General features: G+C 38.2%; 2 protein-coding genes across 4 annotated transcripts in view; one reads left to right on the plus strand and one right to left on the minus strand.

The window, feature by feature from the left end:
* Positions 1-16,688, minus strand: part of acvr2ab (activin A receptor type 2Ab) — a 65,145-nt gene that overhangs the window by 22,404 nt on the left and 26,053 nt on the right. The gene's annotated exons all lie outside the window — the stretch shown is intronic.
* LOC311301041 (uncharacterized protein) lies at positions 133-14,700 on the plus strand. Of its 2 annotated transcripts, XM_084425869.1 has the most exons (16): positions 133-528; positions 2,362-2,490; positions 2,584-2,746; positions 2,873-3,065; positions 3,377-3,451; positions 3,663-3,752; positions 4,623-4,697; positions 4,916-5,005; positions 5,758-5,832; positions 6,056-6,145; positions 6,842-6,947; positions 7,049-7,119; positions 7,208-9,296; positions 10,513-10,659; positions 10,746-10,799; positions 14,339-14,700. In XM_084425869.1, exons 2-16 carry the CDS (start codon positions 2,385-2,387, stop codon positions 14,590-14,592), a joined length of 3,678 nt encoding a protein of 1,225 aa, XP_084281995.1. In that variant the 5' UTR covers positions 133-528; positions 2,362-2,384; the 3' UTR covers positions 14,593-14,700. The 2 variants fall into 2 exon arrangements, with proteins under 2 accessions (XP_084281995.1, XP_084281996.1); XM_084425870.1 differs by lacking the exon at positions 133-528 and having other exon boundaries at positions 1,173-2,490.

The following is a 16,688-nucleotide window of genomic DNA, read 5'->3' on the forward strand; positions in this document are numbered from 1 at the left end:
ATAGCAAACCAGACATGTGTGTGCTGAGTGTGTGTGCGTGTGTGTGTGTGTGTGTGTGTGTGTGTGAGAGTGTGTGTTGGGATATGTGGTTTACACGGACAACACGCCGGACATTTCACCTGGGCTCCCCGGACCTAAGGGTAATACGGGGACTATGCCAAGGTCCTCATAAATCAAAGAGTGTAACTGCATCTGTTAGTGTCTGAACAACATAAATTCTCTTTTTCTTTGAAAGTCCTTATTTACCACTTGACCTGATTTTGAGTGTATCCCAGTGTATAGAACAGCGACCCCACAGCTGGGTTATATATTGCAGTTTCATACACATTTCTGATACACACGGGGCATTTTGGCGGGCCGTCTTGTGATTGGCTGGTTTGCGCACGTGGGCGGTAACAAACGGAAGTCAACGCGAAGCTCCGCCCAGAAGCATGGCCTAGAGAGCAGTCGCTAATTAAATGCCTAATGGACCACACCTCGGAAGTGTCAGCTCGACGTCATTGGATTTACTGGATTAAATACATACAGGTAATAATTATATTTATACATATAGTTGCATTTTTGCATGAAGTAGTGTTTCCTATTTGCAAGAAATTGTAACTTGTAAGTTACAATTACTGTAAAATGCTATATATTTACCACAATGTTAGCTGAGCTAGCTTGAGTGGCTATCAACATGTCCTGCTCATTAAGCCTCAGGCTAAAGAGGTGGAGGACAGCAGGTAGAGATGAGGACAGAAGTAACATTGCCAGCAGGTCAAATTTGTTAGTTTTGTTTTTAAAATGAAAGCTAGCTAGGTTAAGTTGAGCTGTGGCTACTGCATGGCTTAACGAGCAGGACGAAGCTACGTGGCCTGCTCGTTAAGCCTCGTTTAGCACGTGAAGTGGATGCCTGCAGAGAGGAGAGGAGGACTAGAAAGCAGCTAGTTGACAACTCTGTTTTTTTGGAATTGGAACAATAAAAGAACTAAGAGGATGTATTGATATCATCTTTGGTTTTCCTGGTCTGTAAGTAACTCAATAAGTTGATTAACAAGCTTATGTACTGCCTGTCTGTATCCACTTGTAGCTTTTGTAATTGATAAATTGTGTTTGTTTTATAGAATTAAATATTTTCTTAGTAGCCCAACATTATTGTATTTTTATGAAGTTGCAGTGACACAGGAAGGCTGTGATATCATTAATATGAGTACTTTCAGGCCATTAAATAAATGTAATGTGTTTATGATGTTTTGTTAGTGTACTAAACCTGTAAGATAAATTAATTGGTACCATAGTAACCAACCACAATGATCAATATACAAAACATGAGGGGCAACAGACCTGACAGGTATCTTGTGCAGTGTGTAGAGTGTTATTTAAAAAAAAAAAAAATTAAAACCAGTGTTTACTGTTACTGTTTACTGTTAGATCTTTACACTGTTCATTTAGTTAGCTGAGGAGGATAGAGGCAGTAGTATAAGCACCATAGTTTCTATAGCAACCAGCACATGCTTACTGAGCCTCCTGCATTTAGACTACTTTCCAAAGATATGACTATGTTGAATCTAGTAAACTTGTAGAGGGGATGGGACTGCCTTTTCTCTTGTAGTTTTACTTACTTTTGACCAGTCAGTTCAGTTGCATGTTAATTATTTGAGTAATTCTAAAACAGTTCTTATGCCAAAAGCATCAGAGTGATAACATTTCATGTCCTGGTTCTTTTTAATGTCATAATAATCTGTAATTCATACTGACCAAAGAAACCAAATTTAAAAGGACTTAAAAACACAATGTGAGTCCCATTACTGTCACATGAAGAAAGAGAAAAAGTAGAGAGTATGATATAAAGAGAAGAGAATCTGACAGAATATGTAGGCTATCAATTTAAGATTTTATCCTGGAAAACTAAACACAGCTGCTCTTAGTTAAAACTTTTTTTCTTGCTACCTGTCTGTTATTTTTGGATGATAACACTGAGCAAAATGGTCTATGAAGCCTACTAGAGATTCGCTCGATTTGGTTTTTGATTAGAGAAATTATCTTATGTGGTCAGTGACTTTCTAAAATCAGAAAACAAAATCAGTTGGAGGAAGGATGAAATTTAGTCTGAATGTGGTCCAGCACAGCTGTAGATTAAAGCTGTCATCCTCCTGTTATGTAGTACAGACTCCCACCAGCCTGTTACTTTGTGTGAAATATGCTGTTACACTTTTCAATGTATTCTTAAAAGAATCAATATAATATGCATGGTCCAGTTATGAGCACATAATTTGGCTTCTGGCCAGATACATAACTATGTACATTACCCAGACTTTTGTTTTCTGATCATGCTTGTCCCAGTGAACATTGTAATCCTGACAATAACTTTTTGTAATTTAGGCTGACACTTGTAAAGAGTAAACATGAAGCGGCGTAGACGCATTAATCCAAAGGATGATGCAAGATTTTATATTACTGCTGAAAGTGACAAAGTGGGACTTGACATCAAGTACATCAATGCTGAAAAGGGTAAGTTGAATCTTCTGATTGTTTAATCATGATTCGACTTTAATACATATAATTTTTTGCCACTTATTTGTTGTTTTGTCTTTGATGAATTAGGTCGCGGCATCTTCGCCTCTGTTCCATTTGAAAAAGGAGACTTTCTATTGGAATACAGAGGTGATCTAATAAGCAAGCAAGAATGTGAGAGGAGACAGAGAATTTACCATGACCTTCTTAAAGTGTTTATGTTCGAGTTCCATTTTAATGGAAAACTGTGGTGGTACGTATGTCACTGGTTAATCCAATCAGAATTATGACTCTCTTTCTCTTTTCTCACGTCAGGTTAATTTACATTGCATTAGTATAGAAACTGATTGTTTTGAAAATGTTACTTGTGTTTTTGTAGTGTTGATGCAGCAACAGAGAATTCGTCACTAGGCAGACTTGTCAATGATGACCATATTAATCCTAATGCCAAGATTAAGTACCTCACTGTGCAAGGGAAGCCCCATCTCTGTTTGTTTGCAGTTCGAGACATAAGTCCAGGAGAGGAGATCACCTATAATTATGGTGACTCAGACTGGCCATGGAGATCCAAGGTGGGCAAAATTTGACTTTGTGAAATTGATAGTTCTCATATAAGAAATACTTTAACCATAGAACATTTCACATACCAAAATACTGTATGTTTTCCATCAAGCTTCAGGTGGAACATGATTTTTATAGCTTTTGTTAGCAGTTTGTTAGCACCACCTAACCAGCACACCATAGATGATACTGACTATGGTGGATGATACAGACTGGTAGAACAAAAACAATGTTTGACAAGTCATCAAATGCTGTGTTCATCAAGAGTGTAGTTTTCATAGTCCACGGTCTACAATATATATATATATATTTTTTTTTACAGGGCCTTGATGATGAAATGGCTCCAAAGATGTGTGGTACCACAAATCCCCCATCCACAACTGATGATACTGAAGAGGTATGTCCTCACAAAAGATAGATTTTTATAAATATCTTGCTCTGATTGTTAATATTAAATAAGTTGTCAGTGAGTTTTAAAGCAAGCTCTGTCTTTCTGTCAACAGTAGAAATGGTTAATTTTTTTTATTCAGATGTCAAATGTCCTCTCTAGTGTCACGCTCCCTGGACTTTCTCTTTATTGTCCTTTGTCTCTGTTTCATCTTCTACAGCTGACCACTGAGAGCAAGTGCACCCATACAGCCGTCAGCCACCCGAATCAGACTAGTCCAGAGCTCAGCCCACTCACCAAGGTTGGAGAGGTAAATTAGATCTGATGTACAACTTAGTGAAGTTATTTGTGGCAAAATGTTAAATCTACCAACCTATTTCAATATGTGTGTGTGTGTGTGTGTGTGTGTGGTCGCCTGAGTAGAACATGCTTTATGTGGACAGTCGCCTGAGTAGAACATGCTTTATGTGGACAATGGAATGGAAGGACAGTCAGTATAATATCTGAGTGTGTGTGTGTGTGTGTGGTCGCCTGAGTAGAACATGCTTTATGTGGACAATGGAATGGAAGGACATTTGTCTAAACATGCTTTTTCAAGCTTCAGTCAGTATAATATCTGAGTGTATGTGTATCAAACCCTGAACCCCACCCAAATATGACTTGGGAGGTCCATACAGTTTACAGGGTCCTGTCCCCAGAGGCATCACTTTGGTTTTTAAGACTGCCTGCATTGGATCTGTATGTTGGTTTAATGTGAATGCTAAGTTGTTTGGTTACATGTACTGGAAAGTCACCCATTCAACAGCACTGACGAAAATTCATGACAAGATGTCATTTAAAAAGAATCATAGCAAATCTAAGAACTATAAAAGGACTAACCCCTCACTCCATGTAAAAGCTTACAGTCAATTATTCTAGAAGTGCAATCATTCTAGGAAGTGGGCTGACAATAGATAAACAAGTCATCAAATGCTGTATTCATCAGTGTAGTTTTCATAGTCTACAGACTGTAGTCATGTGGCCTGTTCAGCGACTAAAGAACCGTTTCAGAGACGACATGTTTTCCACAAAACACTCACTGAAATACAGCCATGATATCTTTTCACTGAATGCTACACAGGGAACATCTTGTCTTCAAGATATTTATTATAATTTATCTTTTTTTTTTTTTTTTTTACAGGGCCTTGATGATGAAATGGCTCCAAAGATGTGTTGTACCACAAATCCCCCATCCACAACTGATGATACTGAAGAGGTATATCTTCATAAAAGATAGATTTTTATTAATATCTTGCTCTTGATTGTTAATATCAGAAAAGTTGTCTGTGTTTTAATCAAGGTTTTCCTCTGTCTTTCTGTCAACAGTAGAATGGTTTATTTTATTTTTTTATTCAGATGTCAAATGTCCTCTCTAGTGTCACGCTCCCAGGACTTTCTCTTTATTGTCCTTTGTCTCTGTTTCATCTTCTACAGCTGACCACTGAGAGCAAGTGCACCCATACAGCCGTCAGCCACCCGAATCAGACTAGTCCAGAGCTCGGCCCACTCACCAAGGTTGGAGAGGTAAATTAAATCTCATGTACAACTTATTTGTGGCAAAATGTTAAATCTGCCAACCTATTTCAATATGTGTGTGTGTGTGTGTGTGTGTGTGTGTGTAGTCGCCTGAGTAGAACATGCTTTATGTGGACAGTCACCTGAGTAGAACATGCTTTATGTGGACAATGGAATGGAAGGACATTTGTCTAAACATGCTTTTTCAAGCTTCAGTCAGTATAATATCTGAGTGTATGTGTATCAAACCCTGAACCCCACCCAAATATGACATACAGTTTACAGGGTCCTGTCCCCAGAGGCATCACTTTGGTTTTTAAGACTGCCTGCATTGGATCTGTATGTTGGTTTAATGTGAATGCTAAGTTGTTTGGTTACATGTAATGGATAGGCACCCTATTAGTTATACTGGGCTACATGAAGTCAGCTCCAGACACTGAGGCTAACCACAAATTCCCCATCTACAATTTAAAAATATGAAGAACTTGGTATATCTTCATATAGGATATGCAAAAACTCAGATAATATCCACAAGGGCTGATTTCTGTACAAACCTTCAATCTCATCCAGTGACTTCCCCTGAATGCTGCAAAGGTTTCCTTTCTCCATTGACAAAAGGAGTTTGGAAATCTTAGCCAGTTGTGTTGTGGGAACTGGTAATCTGTAGAAGTCGTGGTGAACACGAATGTGTTCATCAGAGTGTAGTTTCCATAGTCCACGGTCTACAATATATATATATTTTTTTTTTTTCCTTTTTACAGGGCCTTGATGATGAAATGTCTCCAAAGATGTGTTGTACCACAAATCCCCCATCCACAACTGATGATACTGAAGAGGTATGTCCTCACAAAAGATAGATTTTTTTTTAATTAATATCTTGCTCTTGATTGTTAATATCAAAGAAGTTGTCAGTGAGTTTTAAAGCAAGGTTTTCCTCTGTCTTTCTGTCAACAGTAGAAATGGTTAATTTTTTTCATTCAGATGTCAAATGTCCTCTCTAGTGTCACGCTCCCAGGACTTTCTCTTTATTGTCCTTTGTCTCTGTTTCATCTTCTACAGCTGACCACTGAGAGCAAGTGCACCCATACAGCCGTCAGCCACCCGAATCAGACTAGTCCAGAGCTCGGCCCACTCACCAAGGTTGGAGAGGTAAATTAAATCTCATGTACAACTTAGTGAAGTTATTTGTGGCAAAATGTTAAATCTACCAACCTATTTCAATATGTGTGTGTGTGTGTGTGGTCGCCTGAGTAGAACATGCTTTATGTGGACAGTCACCTGAGTAGAACATGCTTTATGTGGACAATGGAATGGAAGGACATTTGTCTAAACATGCTTTTTCAAGCTTCAGTCAGTATAATATCTGAGTGTATGTGTATCAAACCCTGAACCCCACCCAAATATGACATACAGTTTACAGGGTCCTGTCCCCAGAGGCATCACTTTGGTTTTTAAGACTGCCTGCATTGGATCTGTATGTTGGTTTAATGTGAATGCTAAGTTGTTTGGTTACATGTAATGGATAGGCACCCTATTAGTTATACTGGGCTACAAGAAGTCAGCTCCTGGCACTGAGGCTAACTACATATTCCCCATCTACAATTTAAAAATATGAAGAAGGTATATCTTCATATAGGATATGCTTTAAATAAGCTGCATATAAATAAGATACGCTATAGATAACAAAATACAATGCAATAGAAGGGTAATCATATGTATGAGGTAAATTAAATGTCACATAGGTATTGGATTTAAAATGATTGGATATCGACATGTAAATATGAAATATCTTTGTCCAAACTATGTGGTATAAATAAATACTACAATTAAATTTTTCGCCAACAGTGTCAAAAACACCGCCTTGTGTGCGCAACAGTATCCTCCTTGGACAAGTGTGTTCGTTGTGTGGGACCCATATCTTCCTTCAAGTGGCTTGGCTATCGATGCACAGGTTAGATATTTAGTGAATTAGTATAGAGTGTATATGTGTTGTGCTCTAACCACTTAAATAGACCTGCAGTGTTAACATTATTTTATTCAAATGTGTTCCAGTTTGTTCAGGGGTCTGGCATAAATCCTGCCTCAAGCAAATTAAAAGAGATGACTTTAACAGCACAGCACAGGTGAGTATCTACTAAGTGAGTGTTGAACTTGAACTGTCTATAAGATACAATCACCATGTAAAATAATTTTGCTTTCTCACCAATTCAGTTGCAGCAGTCTCCTAAGGCTTCTGATGATGATCTGCTGTCAGATCAGGACAAAATTCCACATCCAGAATTGGACCAAATATCATCTGATGATGCTGAGGACATGTCTGACAAGGAATACATACCTGATTCGGAGTCAGAATATGAAGATGAATATGATTCAGATGCCAGCATACCCTTAATGTCAAGTGAGGCAAGCGCTGCACATATTCAAGTAAAACCAGTAGTACCTGATGTTGGAACATCTTTTGGGTCAGACACAGGCACCCCAGTTGTGCCCAGTATATCAAAATGTTGGCCACCCCTTAAAAATAAGATGATTCCCAATGCTGCTGACACATCTAATTCAGCAAATTCTATCAAAGACTCATCAAAGGAAAAGCTAGAGGATGAAGCTGTGACTCATGAACAAGAATTACCACATCTGTTTATGAGTAAAAAAAATTACTGTTTTGTTTGTGGTAAGCCACAAAGCAAAATTTCCCGCCACTTGAAAACACACAAGACACATACTGAAATTGTCCAAGCATTTTCCCTTCCTGAGGACTCAAAAGAGCGCAAGATATTATTAGAAAAAATGAGGAATAAGGGAAATTTTAAACATAATATTGCAGTTTTGCAAGATGGAACAGGGTCACTGAAAGTGAAGAGAAAGCCAAAAGCTAAAGCACTGGCAGGAAAGTTTATCCACTGTATGTATTGTCAAGGGATGTACATACGTAAGGAGCTTTGGAGACATGTCCGCAGATGCCCCTTTAGGCCAGAAAACGAAGATTTGGGTGAGACACCTGGGAGAACCAAAGTACTGGGCTTGGCTGCAACTCTGGAGTCTACATTCTGTCAGCAGATCTCAAGTGGAGTGTGGAAGCTCCTTAGTGTAATGAAACAAGATGAGGTGGCCTCAGTTGTGCGAAATGACTTCTCTATCATTCAGTTTGCCCAGTCACTCTACAACAAACATGGACAAGACCCTACAAAATATGAATACATTCGACAAAAGCTCCGTGAAGTGGGGCGTTTGTTGTTATGCCTGCGTACAGAATTCTCAGTACATAACCTAGAGGACGCTGTTAAACCTGCTAACTTCCAGAGAGTTGTGCAAGCAGTAAAGAAAGTTTCAGGTTTTGATGAACAAAAACACTCGTACCAGAAACCAAGCCTTGCGCTGAAACTGGGGCATACACTGAAGAAAATCGCGGACATTATTCATTGTAGGGCACTCATGGCAGAAGATGAAGAACTGATCAGGCACACTGACATATTCAAGAAGTTGTACACCTCCAGGTGGTCTGAGTTGGTGTCTCACAGTGCCCTGAACACACTGAGTGATGCCAAATACAATAAACCATCAACATTGCCCTTCACTGAAGATGTTCAGATCCTTCATCAGTACCTAGAGAAATCTGCAGAAAGTGCCTTCTGCAGCTTGAAAGAAGAGGCCACCACTCAGAACTATGCTCAACTTGCAAAACTCACACTTGCACAAATCATTGTCTTCAATCGAAGACGTGCTGGGGAAGTTTCGAAAATGCGCCTCAAAAGTTTTCATGAAAGGGACAACACAAAGCTCCATGAAGATGTTGCACTGGGGTTGTCGAAGACTGAACAGAAGCTTTGTAACTATTTCAGCCGAATTGAAATCATGGGGAAAAGGGGCAGAAAGGTTGCCGTTCTGCTCACACCAAGTCTGGTGGATGCTTTGTCACTACTTGCCAGTAGAAGAACTGAATGTGGCATTTGTGCCACAAATGTCTTCCTGTTTGCAAGACCAACGTCAATGAGCCACTACAGAGGACAGGACTGTTTGCGTGTTCATGCAAGCCAGTGTGGAGCAAAGCACCCTGAGTACCTTAGGTCAACGCAACTCAGGAAACATGTTGCCACACTCTCACAAGTCCTTAATTTAAAACACAATGAACTTGATCAGGTTGCAGATTTCCTGGGTCACGACATTCGTGTTCACCGCGACTTCTACAGATTACCAGTTCCCACAACACAACTGGCTAAGATTTCCAAACTCCTTTTGTCAATGGAGAAAGGAAACCTTTCCAGCATGCAGGGGAAGTCACTGGATGAGATTGAAATTGAAGGTTTGTACAGAAATTAGCCCTTGTAGATATTATCTGAGTTTTTGTTTTTTCCTTTGAATGTTAATTTATAATCATCTAGACTTGGCGTAGTCAGCCTCCTTTTCCAAGAAAAAAAAAAATCACCTTTCATGTCCAAATATGAGTCGAGGACTACTATTCAGAAATATAAACTTAAGTCTACAGTATGGCTGGACAGTAATTCAAAATTATGTTTGTGTAGGTGCAGTCGAATTACGTTAATTATTAACCTAATATCATATTGTGTAATCATTTTATCTTATGTGCTCATGGACCACATTAAACATAAATGGGTATAATAGCTCAAAACTACTCAAGTAAAAATAGTTACTTTGCAAAAAGTGGCAAGTACAAAACCAAGTACTATCTTTTCCCTAGGTCTTTTTATTTGATGTGGCTATTTCAACCACAGATTTTTATGTCCAGCTATTTGAGTGTTTTACCAGAGCTGTAAACTATTTGAATAAATGTAATTAGTAACTGTACTTGAGTATCTTTTTGGCTACTTTGTAGTTGGACTGAGTATCAAAGATATTAGCGACTTTTACTCTACTTGACTACATTTTTGGTTTACGTGTGGCCTTTTTGTGCACTTGAGCTTAACTGAGACTTGAGAGTTTGTAGACGCTTAAATAGATGGTTCACCCAAAAATAAAAATTCTGTCATTTACTCACCCTCAAGTTGTTCCAAACTTGTCTTTGTTCTGCTGTACTAGTCAATGGCTGGCAAGATCTGCTTGGTTACAAAAATATCTAAAATATCTATCTTTGTGTACAGCAGAACAAAGAAATGTATACAGGTTTGGAACAACTTGAGGTTGACTACATGAAGACAGAATTTTCATTTTTGGGTGAACAATCCCTTTAAGAGGCTGTTGTGTCGACCCTGATTTATTGCACTATTGAGGTGTTCAGTTTTATTTAGATTTTAGAAAATAAACATGACTTCTCATTTTACAAATCAATTGTTTCTTATTTTCACCTGCATGTCTCGGGTGTCAAGGACTAGTGCATCTTTGAGCCTTAATTTAGTACAAGTAAAATACTAAAGTACTGTTAAAATCACTTTTACTCAAGTCGTATTGGTATTGGTAACTTGTAATAGAGTAATTTATGCTGCAAGGTATCTGACTTTTTACTCAAGTATGGTTTTCAGGTACTCTTTCCACCTCTGAGTTTTACTAATGCCATTTTCCAGATGAGATTGCGTTAAGTGATGCTGAAGACAGTGGGAGCGAATCTGATGACAGCAACACAGATCTCACCGCATCAGAGCTTGGACCTGTGGAGCCTATGGTTTCTGACTCTACAACCACAGAGCAAGACCATGACATGGGAGACTTTGGTATGTTAACTCAATTCATAGTCACTGCTGATAAAATGTATTTTTTCCTGTGACAAAAGTAACTTGTTAAATTATGTTTTCAACAGGATCAGTGTCATTTGTGTCGTCCACAGTAAGTGAGAGTGTACCTCCCTCTGAAGGTAAGATTCAGATTCAAGAGGTTTATTGTCTATGCACAGAAGAAACACAGTGGTTTATACCCTACAATGAAATTCTTACTTTGCCCAACTCCCTTAAAGGGATACTTCACAATTTTTTCATATTAAACTATGCTATTCCCTTAACTAAAATGAGTTGATACATACCTCTCTTGTCTCAGTGCGTGCACTCAATCGCTCTGGCGCGCAGCGACACTTTGATAGCACTTAGCTTAGCCCAGTTCATTCATTAGGGACCAAACAGAGATGAAGCTGGAAGCGACCAAACACCTCCACGTTTTCCCTATTTAAATACAGTTACACGAGTAGTTACACGACCAAGTATGGTGACACAAAATAAAACGTGGCACTTTTCTAAGCGTTTCTGAGCCACGTTTTATTTTGTGTCACCATACTTGGTCGTGTAACTACTCGTGTAACTGTATTTAAATAGGGAAAATGTGGAGGTGTTTGGTCACTTCTAAATTCATTGCTGTTAGATACCATTGAATATACTGTGCTAAGCTAACTGCTATCAAAGTGTCGCTGCGCGCCAGAGCGAGTGCATGCACTGAGACGAGAGAGGTATGTATCAACTCGTCTTAGTTAAGGGAATAACATAGTTTAATATGAAAAAACGGTGAAGTATCCCTTTAACAGAAGGATTATTATGCACGTCTTTGTGATGTTTCCTGTCTCTGAAGTTTTCAACCATCAAAATGCAAGAGTAATCTTAAAGAAAGAGATATAAATAAATAAATAGCCCTGAATTTAACTGTACTGCATTTGTACAAAACATCTTGTCTGCAAGGGAGCATATACACTTTATTATCAGGAAATGTATACTGAATTTGAGATAAAAGTAAAGTTACCTCCTCCTCTTCACATGTTTTCTTGATTGCCCATGAGTAGGTTCTATTAATTCTCTTTTTAGCAAGTTGGTTAAAAGACTAAAAATTAATTGGTCTGGATGACAGTCACAACATGCCACAAAATCTGGAAGATTAAGAGGTTAAAAGTAGTATTAGGCTGATTGTTACGTACGGTTTTAATATCAAGACTAAACTTTCAGACCAAGTTCCAACACTATTTAGCTAACCTTATGAAATCAGATTTAAACTGAGAATCAGACCTTAAATCCCATAGTCTTTGTTTCATTTAAAATACGGTGTGTTGAAGTACAATGCCAAAATTACTTAAGACATGTTACTAATTGTAGTATTACTTACTGCAATTAATTCAAATATCAAAAGGTTTGGCCACATAAATAGATGAACAGCAAAGACATTCTAAAAATACACTCCATATTGTCCACACTCTAATGTGGGCTAGTAAAGTTGGTGAAATCACATCGAGTGAGCAACCAACTGATACCCAAAGTGAATTAAGAAAAGTAAACTGCAATTTCTTGTCAACTGTGGCATTAACCCTCTGGGGTCTGAGCTGTTTTCTGGGCCCTGGAGGTGTTCTGACATGCTCTGACATTTGTGCTTATTTCTGTTACTTGTGACATTTTCATGGCTAAAGTCTGATTACACTGTATTCAGCACAAACTCTGCTACAATAATATATCAGCAGCATGTATGTAAAAGTTTGTAGTTTTGAGATAATGACATTTTATGCGTGGTTTGTGAAAATACAAAAAAAAATTGTCACTGAAATAAGGTCATGAAACCCATACTGATTATTTCTTCACAAGACGTTTGAAAATTGTATCACGTAGCCTAGAATATTTGCTCCAAAACTATGTGAAAATCACCCTGACTGCTCATTCAGATAAGACAATATATTGATTTAAAAACTGTAAGACGTGTTTTGTGTGAGAAAGCTTTATGCGGGAGGTGTGATCATGTCATTAATATGTAAGCTTTTCACACCTGAGAAAGACAAAGTGGCCCTAATGGCCCTATGAGGAGCTATCAGGCCCTATCATTCTGAGCAACCTTGCACAAAGAATGAGGAGATTTAAAAAAGAATGGCTTTTTGATTGTTTGGATTTATTTACAACACACATAATCCAAATATACACAACAAATGACAAAAAAAGCACATTATTTAATACACTGAACTAAAGACAGAGACCTTTGTGCCATTCCTAAAAACATTGTACATACCTTTCATTTCCAAGGTGTTTGATTTTCACTTTACCATGTTCATATACAGAGACTCATGTGAATGTTGAAGTCAGCAGGACTCAGTGGCATCTGGGCCCTGAAAGAAAAAAAAAGTGAACATACTGATATCAAGAGAAACTATAGGGAATATAGTTCTAAAATTTATTGGGAATAAATTTTAGAATTTTCGGGTTAAAATTGCTTTTTAAAATTCACAGAATACATACACACACAAATGTTTCCAACAATATATAATATAATGAACACCAGGTTTGTTGTGCCTTGTAAGCATAGGCTATGCACAGTGGTGCATAAAATAATAACAATAACCTATATAGCAGCATATAAATCTTCCAAAAGATTTCAGTAACAACTACGCTAGAGAAAAATATATTGATTATCATGTTACTTCAAATGTTTCCATTCGTTATGATGATATGAAATGAGATAATAGTAAAAACATGAAGCCGTTTGGTGCGTTTTGCTTTTCGAATGTATCAAATATGATACATTCAAACGCGATTGCGCTCAAATATAAAACATTATGGTTACCATATACATATCTAAGTTTGAGCAGATATCCACAAACACAGTAACCGTAAACACGGGTCTAAATATTATAATATTCACCATATATCTAGAGACAGTTCAACTGCAATGTGAAATTTATGCAACAATAACAAACTAATATGTAAGAATTTCTTACCTTACATCTTTGTCTTCAAATCGCGTTCTTCTTCTGAGGTAGCCTAAATCCAATGTAAGCTCACGGCGCGTCTTTCAAACTCGACGAAAAGCAGAGACTTGTGAAGTTTGTTGGTGCTTTGTTTTTGAGGTAATGAGCGCGTTCGCGTTCCTTGTGGAGATTTGCATGTGAATGTCTTTTGCGCGAGTAGGCGTGTTCAAATTAAAAATGATTAGGAAGCGTTTGAGAAGCTGGACATCTTGTTGGTTTTATACAAATTACTTAAACAGAGAATATTTGTTTTCAGTTTGAATCCGATCATTTAAAAGTACACACTTAAATGTTTATAAAGGTATATGGCTCATAAATGTGTGACAAGTATTCGCTGAGTTTTGTTTCAGTTTATAGACGTGCTCAAGAAAAAAAAGTTCACTGCGACGGAGAGGCAGAACGCACACCCTGTTTATTTTCTTTATTTTACAAAAGCACAATGTTTTGATTTGATTGTAAGTGGACACATACAAAAGTAGAAATATCACAGATTATTTTTTTATATTTCTTTTTTCTGTATGACCATAAATGACGGAGTAATTTAAGTTTATAGTTCTACAATGTGAAGAAAATCCAGCAAAACGCGGGGGCGCGTTTGCCGACCTCAGAGGGTTAACTGAACTCAAGTTTTGATGGCTTCAGCTGGACAACACATTTTGTGATCTATTCATTTTTGTTTGCCTATCTTCCAGGGAATTATGCTGATGAGGAACATGGATCCAGAAGAGTGGCAAAGAAAGTGTGGTCTAAGGCTGAGGTCGCTGCAGTAATGCGACACTTCAAAGGTCATATAAGCAGGGGAAAACTGGCCACCAAAACTGAATGCAGTCACTGCAAACTGGTGGAAGACCCCGTGTTGGCACAAAGAACAGTGCAAAATATAAGGGACTTTGTTCGAAATAGAGGAATAGCTGCAAAGAGGCAGTCAGAAAAAGAAAAGATTTAAATACACTAACACAAACATAGAAACACCACCACAATTGTCAAAGGAACACGCCGACCTATTGGGACATTAGCTTATTCCCCGTATCCCCCAGAGTTAGACAAGTCCATACATACCCTTTTCATCTCTGTGTGTGCCGTAACTCTGTCTGACGCACCCACCGCTAGCCTAGCTTAGCACAAAGACTGGAGGTAAATGGCTCCAGCTAGCATACTGCTCCCAGTAAGTGACACAATAACGCCAACATTCTCCTATTTACATGTTGTGAATTTATTTATTTTTTTAATAGTCACAGCGTGTACAAATAACAAGGTCACATTAGACACAGCCATCTTCTAACCGTTTACATACAGGGAACAATATTCTCATAGAATGTACTTCTATAGAAGGCGAAGCACTGCTGGCTGGAGTGATTAGCGCAACCCTCTGAGCGAACTCTCTGCCCCTCACCATAGGGCTTCTCAGGCGCTGCGAGCAAATCCCTCCGCAGAATTAGCAGTGCTTCGCCTTCTGAGAATATAGTTCCCAGTATGTATACGGTTAGAAGATGGCTGTGTCTCATGTGACCTTGTTATTTGTACATGCTGTGACTATACAAATCACAACATGTAAATAGGAAAATGTTGGCGTTATTTTGTCACTTATTGGGAGCAGTGTGCTAGCTGGAGCTGTTTACCTCCAGTCTTTGTGCTAAGCTAGGCTAGCGGTGGGTGCGTCAGACAGAGTTACGGCACACACGGAGATGAGAAGGGTATGTATGGACTTGTCTAACTCTGGGGGATACGGGATTAAGCTAATGTCCCAAAAGTCCAAAGTTCCTTTAATGTTTTAAAAAGTGTGGCTCTTGTGTTTTAAGTTGTTGTCTGCCTGTTATAGTTTGTAATGATGTGCAGTACAAAAACAGAAGTTCGAATGACAAAGAGGCCGTCACAAAAGCAAACTGTAAAACAGCTTTTATTTTTTTTACATTTTATTATTTTTTGTTATGAGCAACCATGGGTCTTTTGAAGTTGGGTAAGAATAACTTTGACCTTTTTTGCTCAATTCTTATTGTCATGGCACTTGTGTTGTGTGACAATCTATTGTTTAGCTCTTACAGGCTGTTATCTGGCTGTTAGTCAGTGTCACCAACTAACACTGGTGATGTTAAGAGTTGTCCAATAAAATAATAATTCAAGTCCCATTAATGCTTGGTGGTGTCAGGTTAATGTGTATTTATGTTAATGTGTATTTATGTTAATGAGCAAGTGACGTCATTGTCCCTTTAAAGTCCCAATAATGTTTGTTTTGGTCCTTATAAGTCACATATTCTTCAAAAAGAGAACTGTCTCTATAAACCACAATAGTTTTAGGGTGGTGTGTATCACGCTCTGAAGGGTGTATCTGAAGTCTAAAGTGTCCTGAATTTTTTTCAATTTTTTTTGAGTGTTTTAATCTAACTCTCATAGCTCTAGGACCTCAGGAAAGGGTAGTCCATCTAAACCACCACCGGGCCTGTTTGGAGAAAAAGTCTGGCTAATCCACATAAACCAGTATGTGTGTGTGTGTGTGTGTGTGTGTGAGAAAGAGAGATAGGGCTTGTGTTTCATCCACACACAGCTCACTGAAAGGAAGGAATGCTAGAAAGGGCACATGGAGAAATCTGACATTTTTTTGCTGACAGTCTTTAACCTCTCAATAATTAATAACAACAATACTCTCAATAATTCAAACACACTGAACTGATTCCATTCACTTCAGCCACTGAACATTCACAGAATTCCCCGTAAGCGTCGCTGAGACACAAACATTAAAAGCCTTCATCAGAGAAGGCACGATTATGACATAATTATGAGCTTTCAGAGTAATAGTCGACTTACTTTCATAAATCACAGGATTAAAAGGCCGACAGTCACTGATCTCTCTCACGATCTTATCGAGCTTTTCAGTCTTCAGCTGCTGGAAATATTTCATTCCTAAATGTCACTTTTATTCTTCTGGAGTCACGTGTGAGTTTGGAGAGTCTGAATGGTGTGTTTGTGCCTGAAGTCTCAACATGTGTCTGCTTTCTCATCGTTTTTCTTTTTTTTGCTACATTGTCAAAGGCTCCTCCAGTGTTT

This window comes from Rutilus rutilus, assembly GCF_951802725.1.
Source record: "Rutilus rutilus genome assembly, chromosome: 12".
NCBI classification, from domain to species: Eukaryota; Metazoa; Chordata; class Actinopteri; order Cypriniformes; family Leuciscidae; genus Rutilus; species Rutilus rutilus.

What these genes read in the sequence shown, in the direction of transcription:
- LOC311301041 (XM_084425869.1), top strand. Translation starts at nt 2,385, where the DNA reads ATGAAGCGGCGTAGACGCATTAATCCAAAGGATGATGCAAGATTTTAT. An exon ending in GTACATCAATGCTGAAAAGG is followed by an intron (nt 2,491 to 2,583) that starts GTAAGTTGAATC and finishes TTGATGAATTAG; the next exon opens with GTCGCGGCATCTTCGCCTCT. An exon ending in TTTAATGGAAAACTGTGGTG is followed by an intron (nt 2,747 to 2,872) that starts GTACGTATGTCA and finishes GTGTTTTTGTAG; the next exon opens with TGTTGATGCAGCAACAGAGA.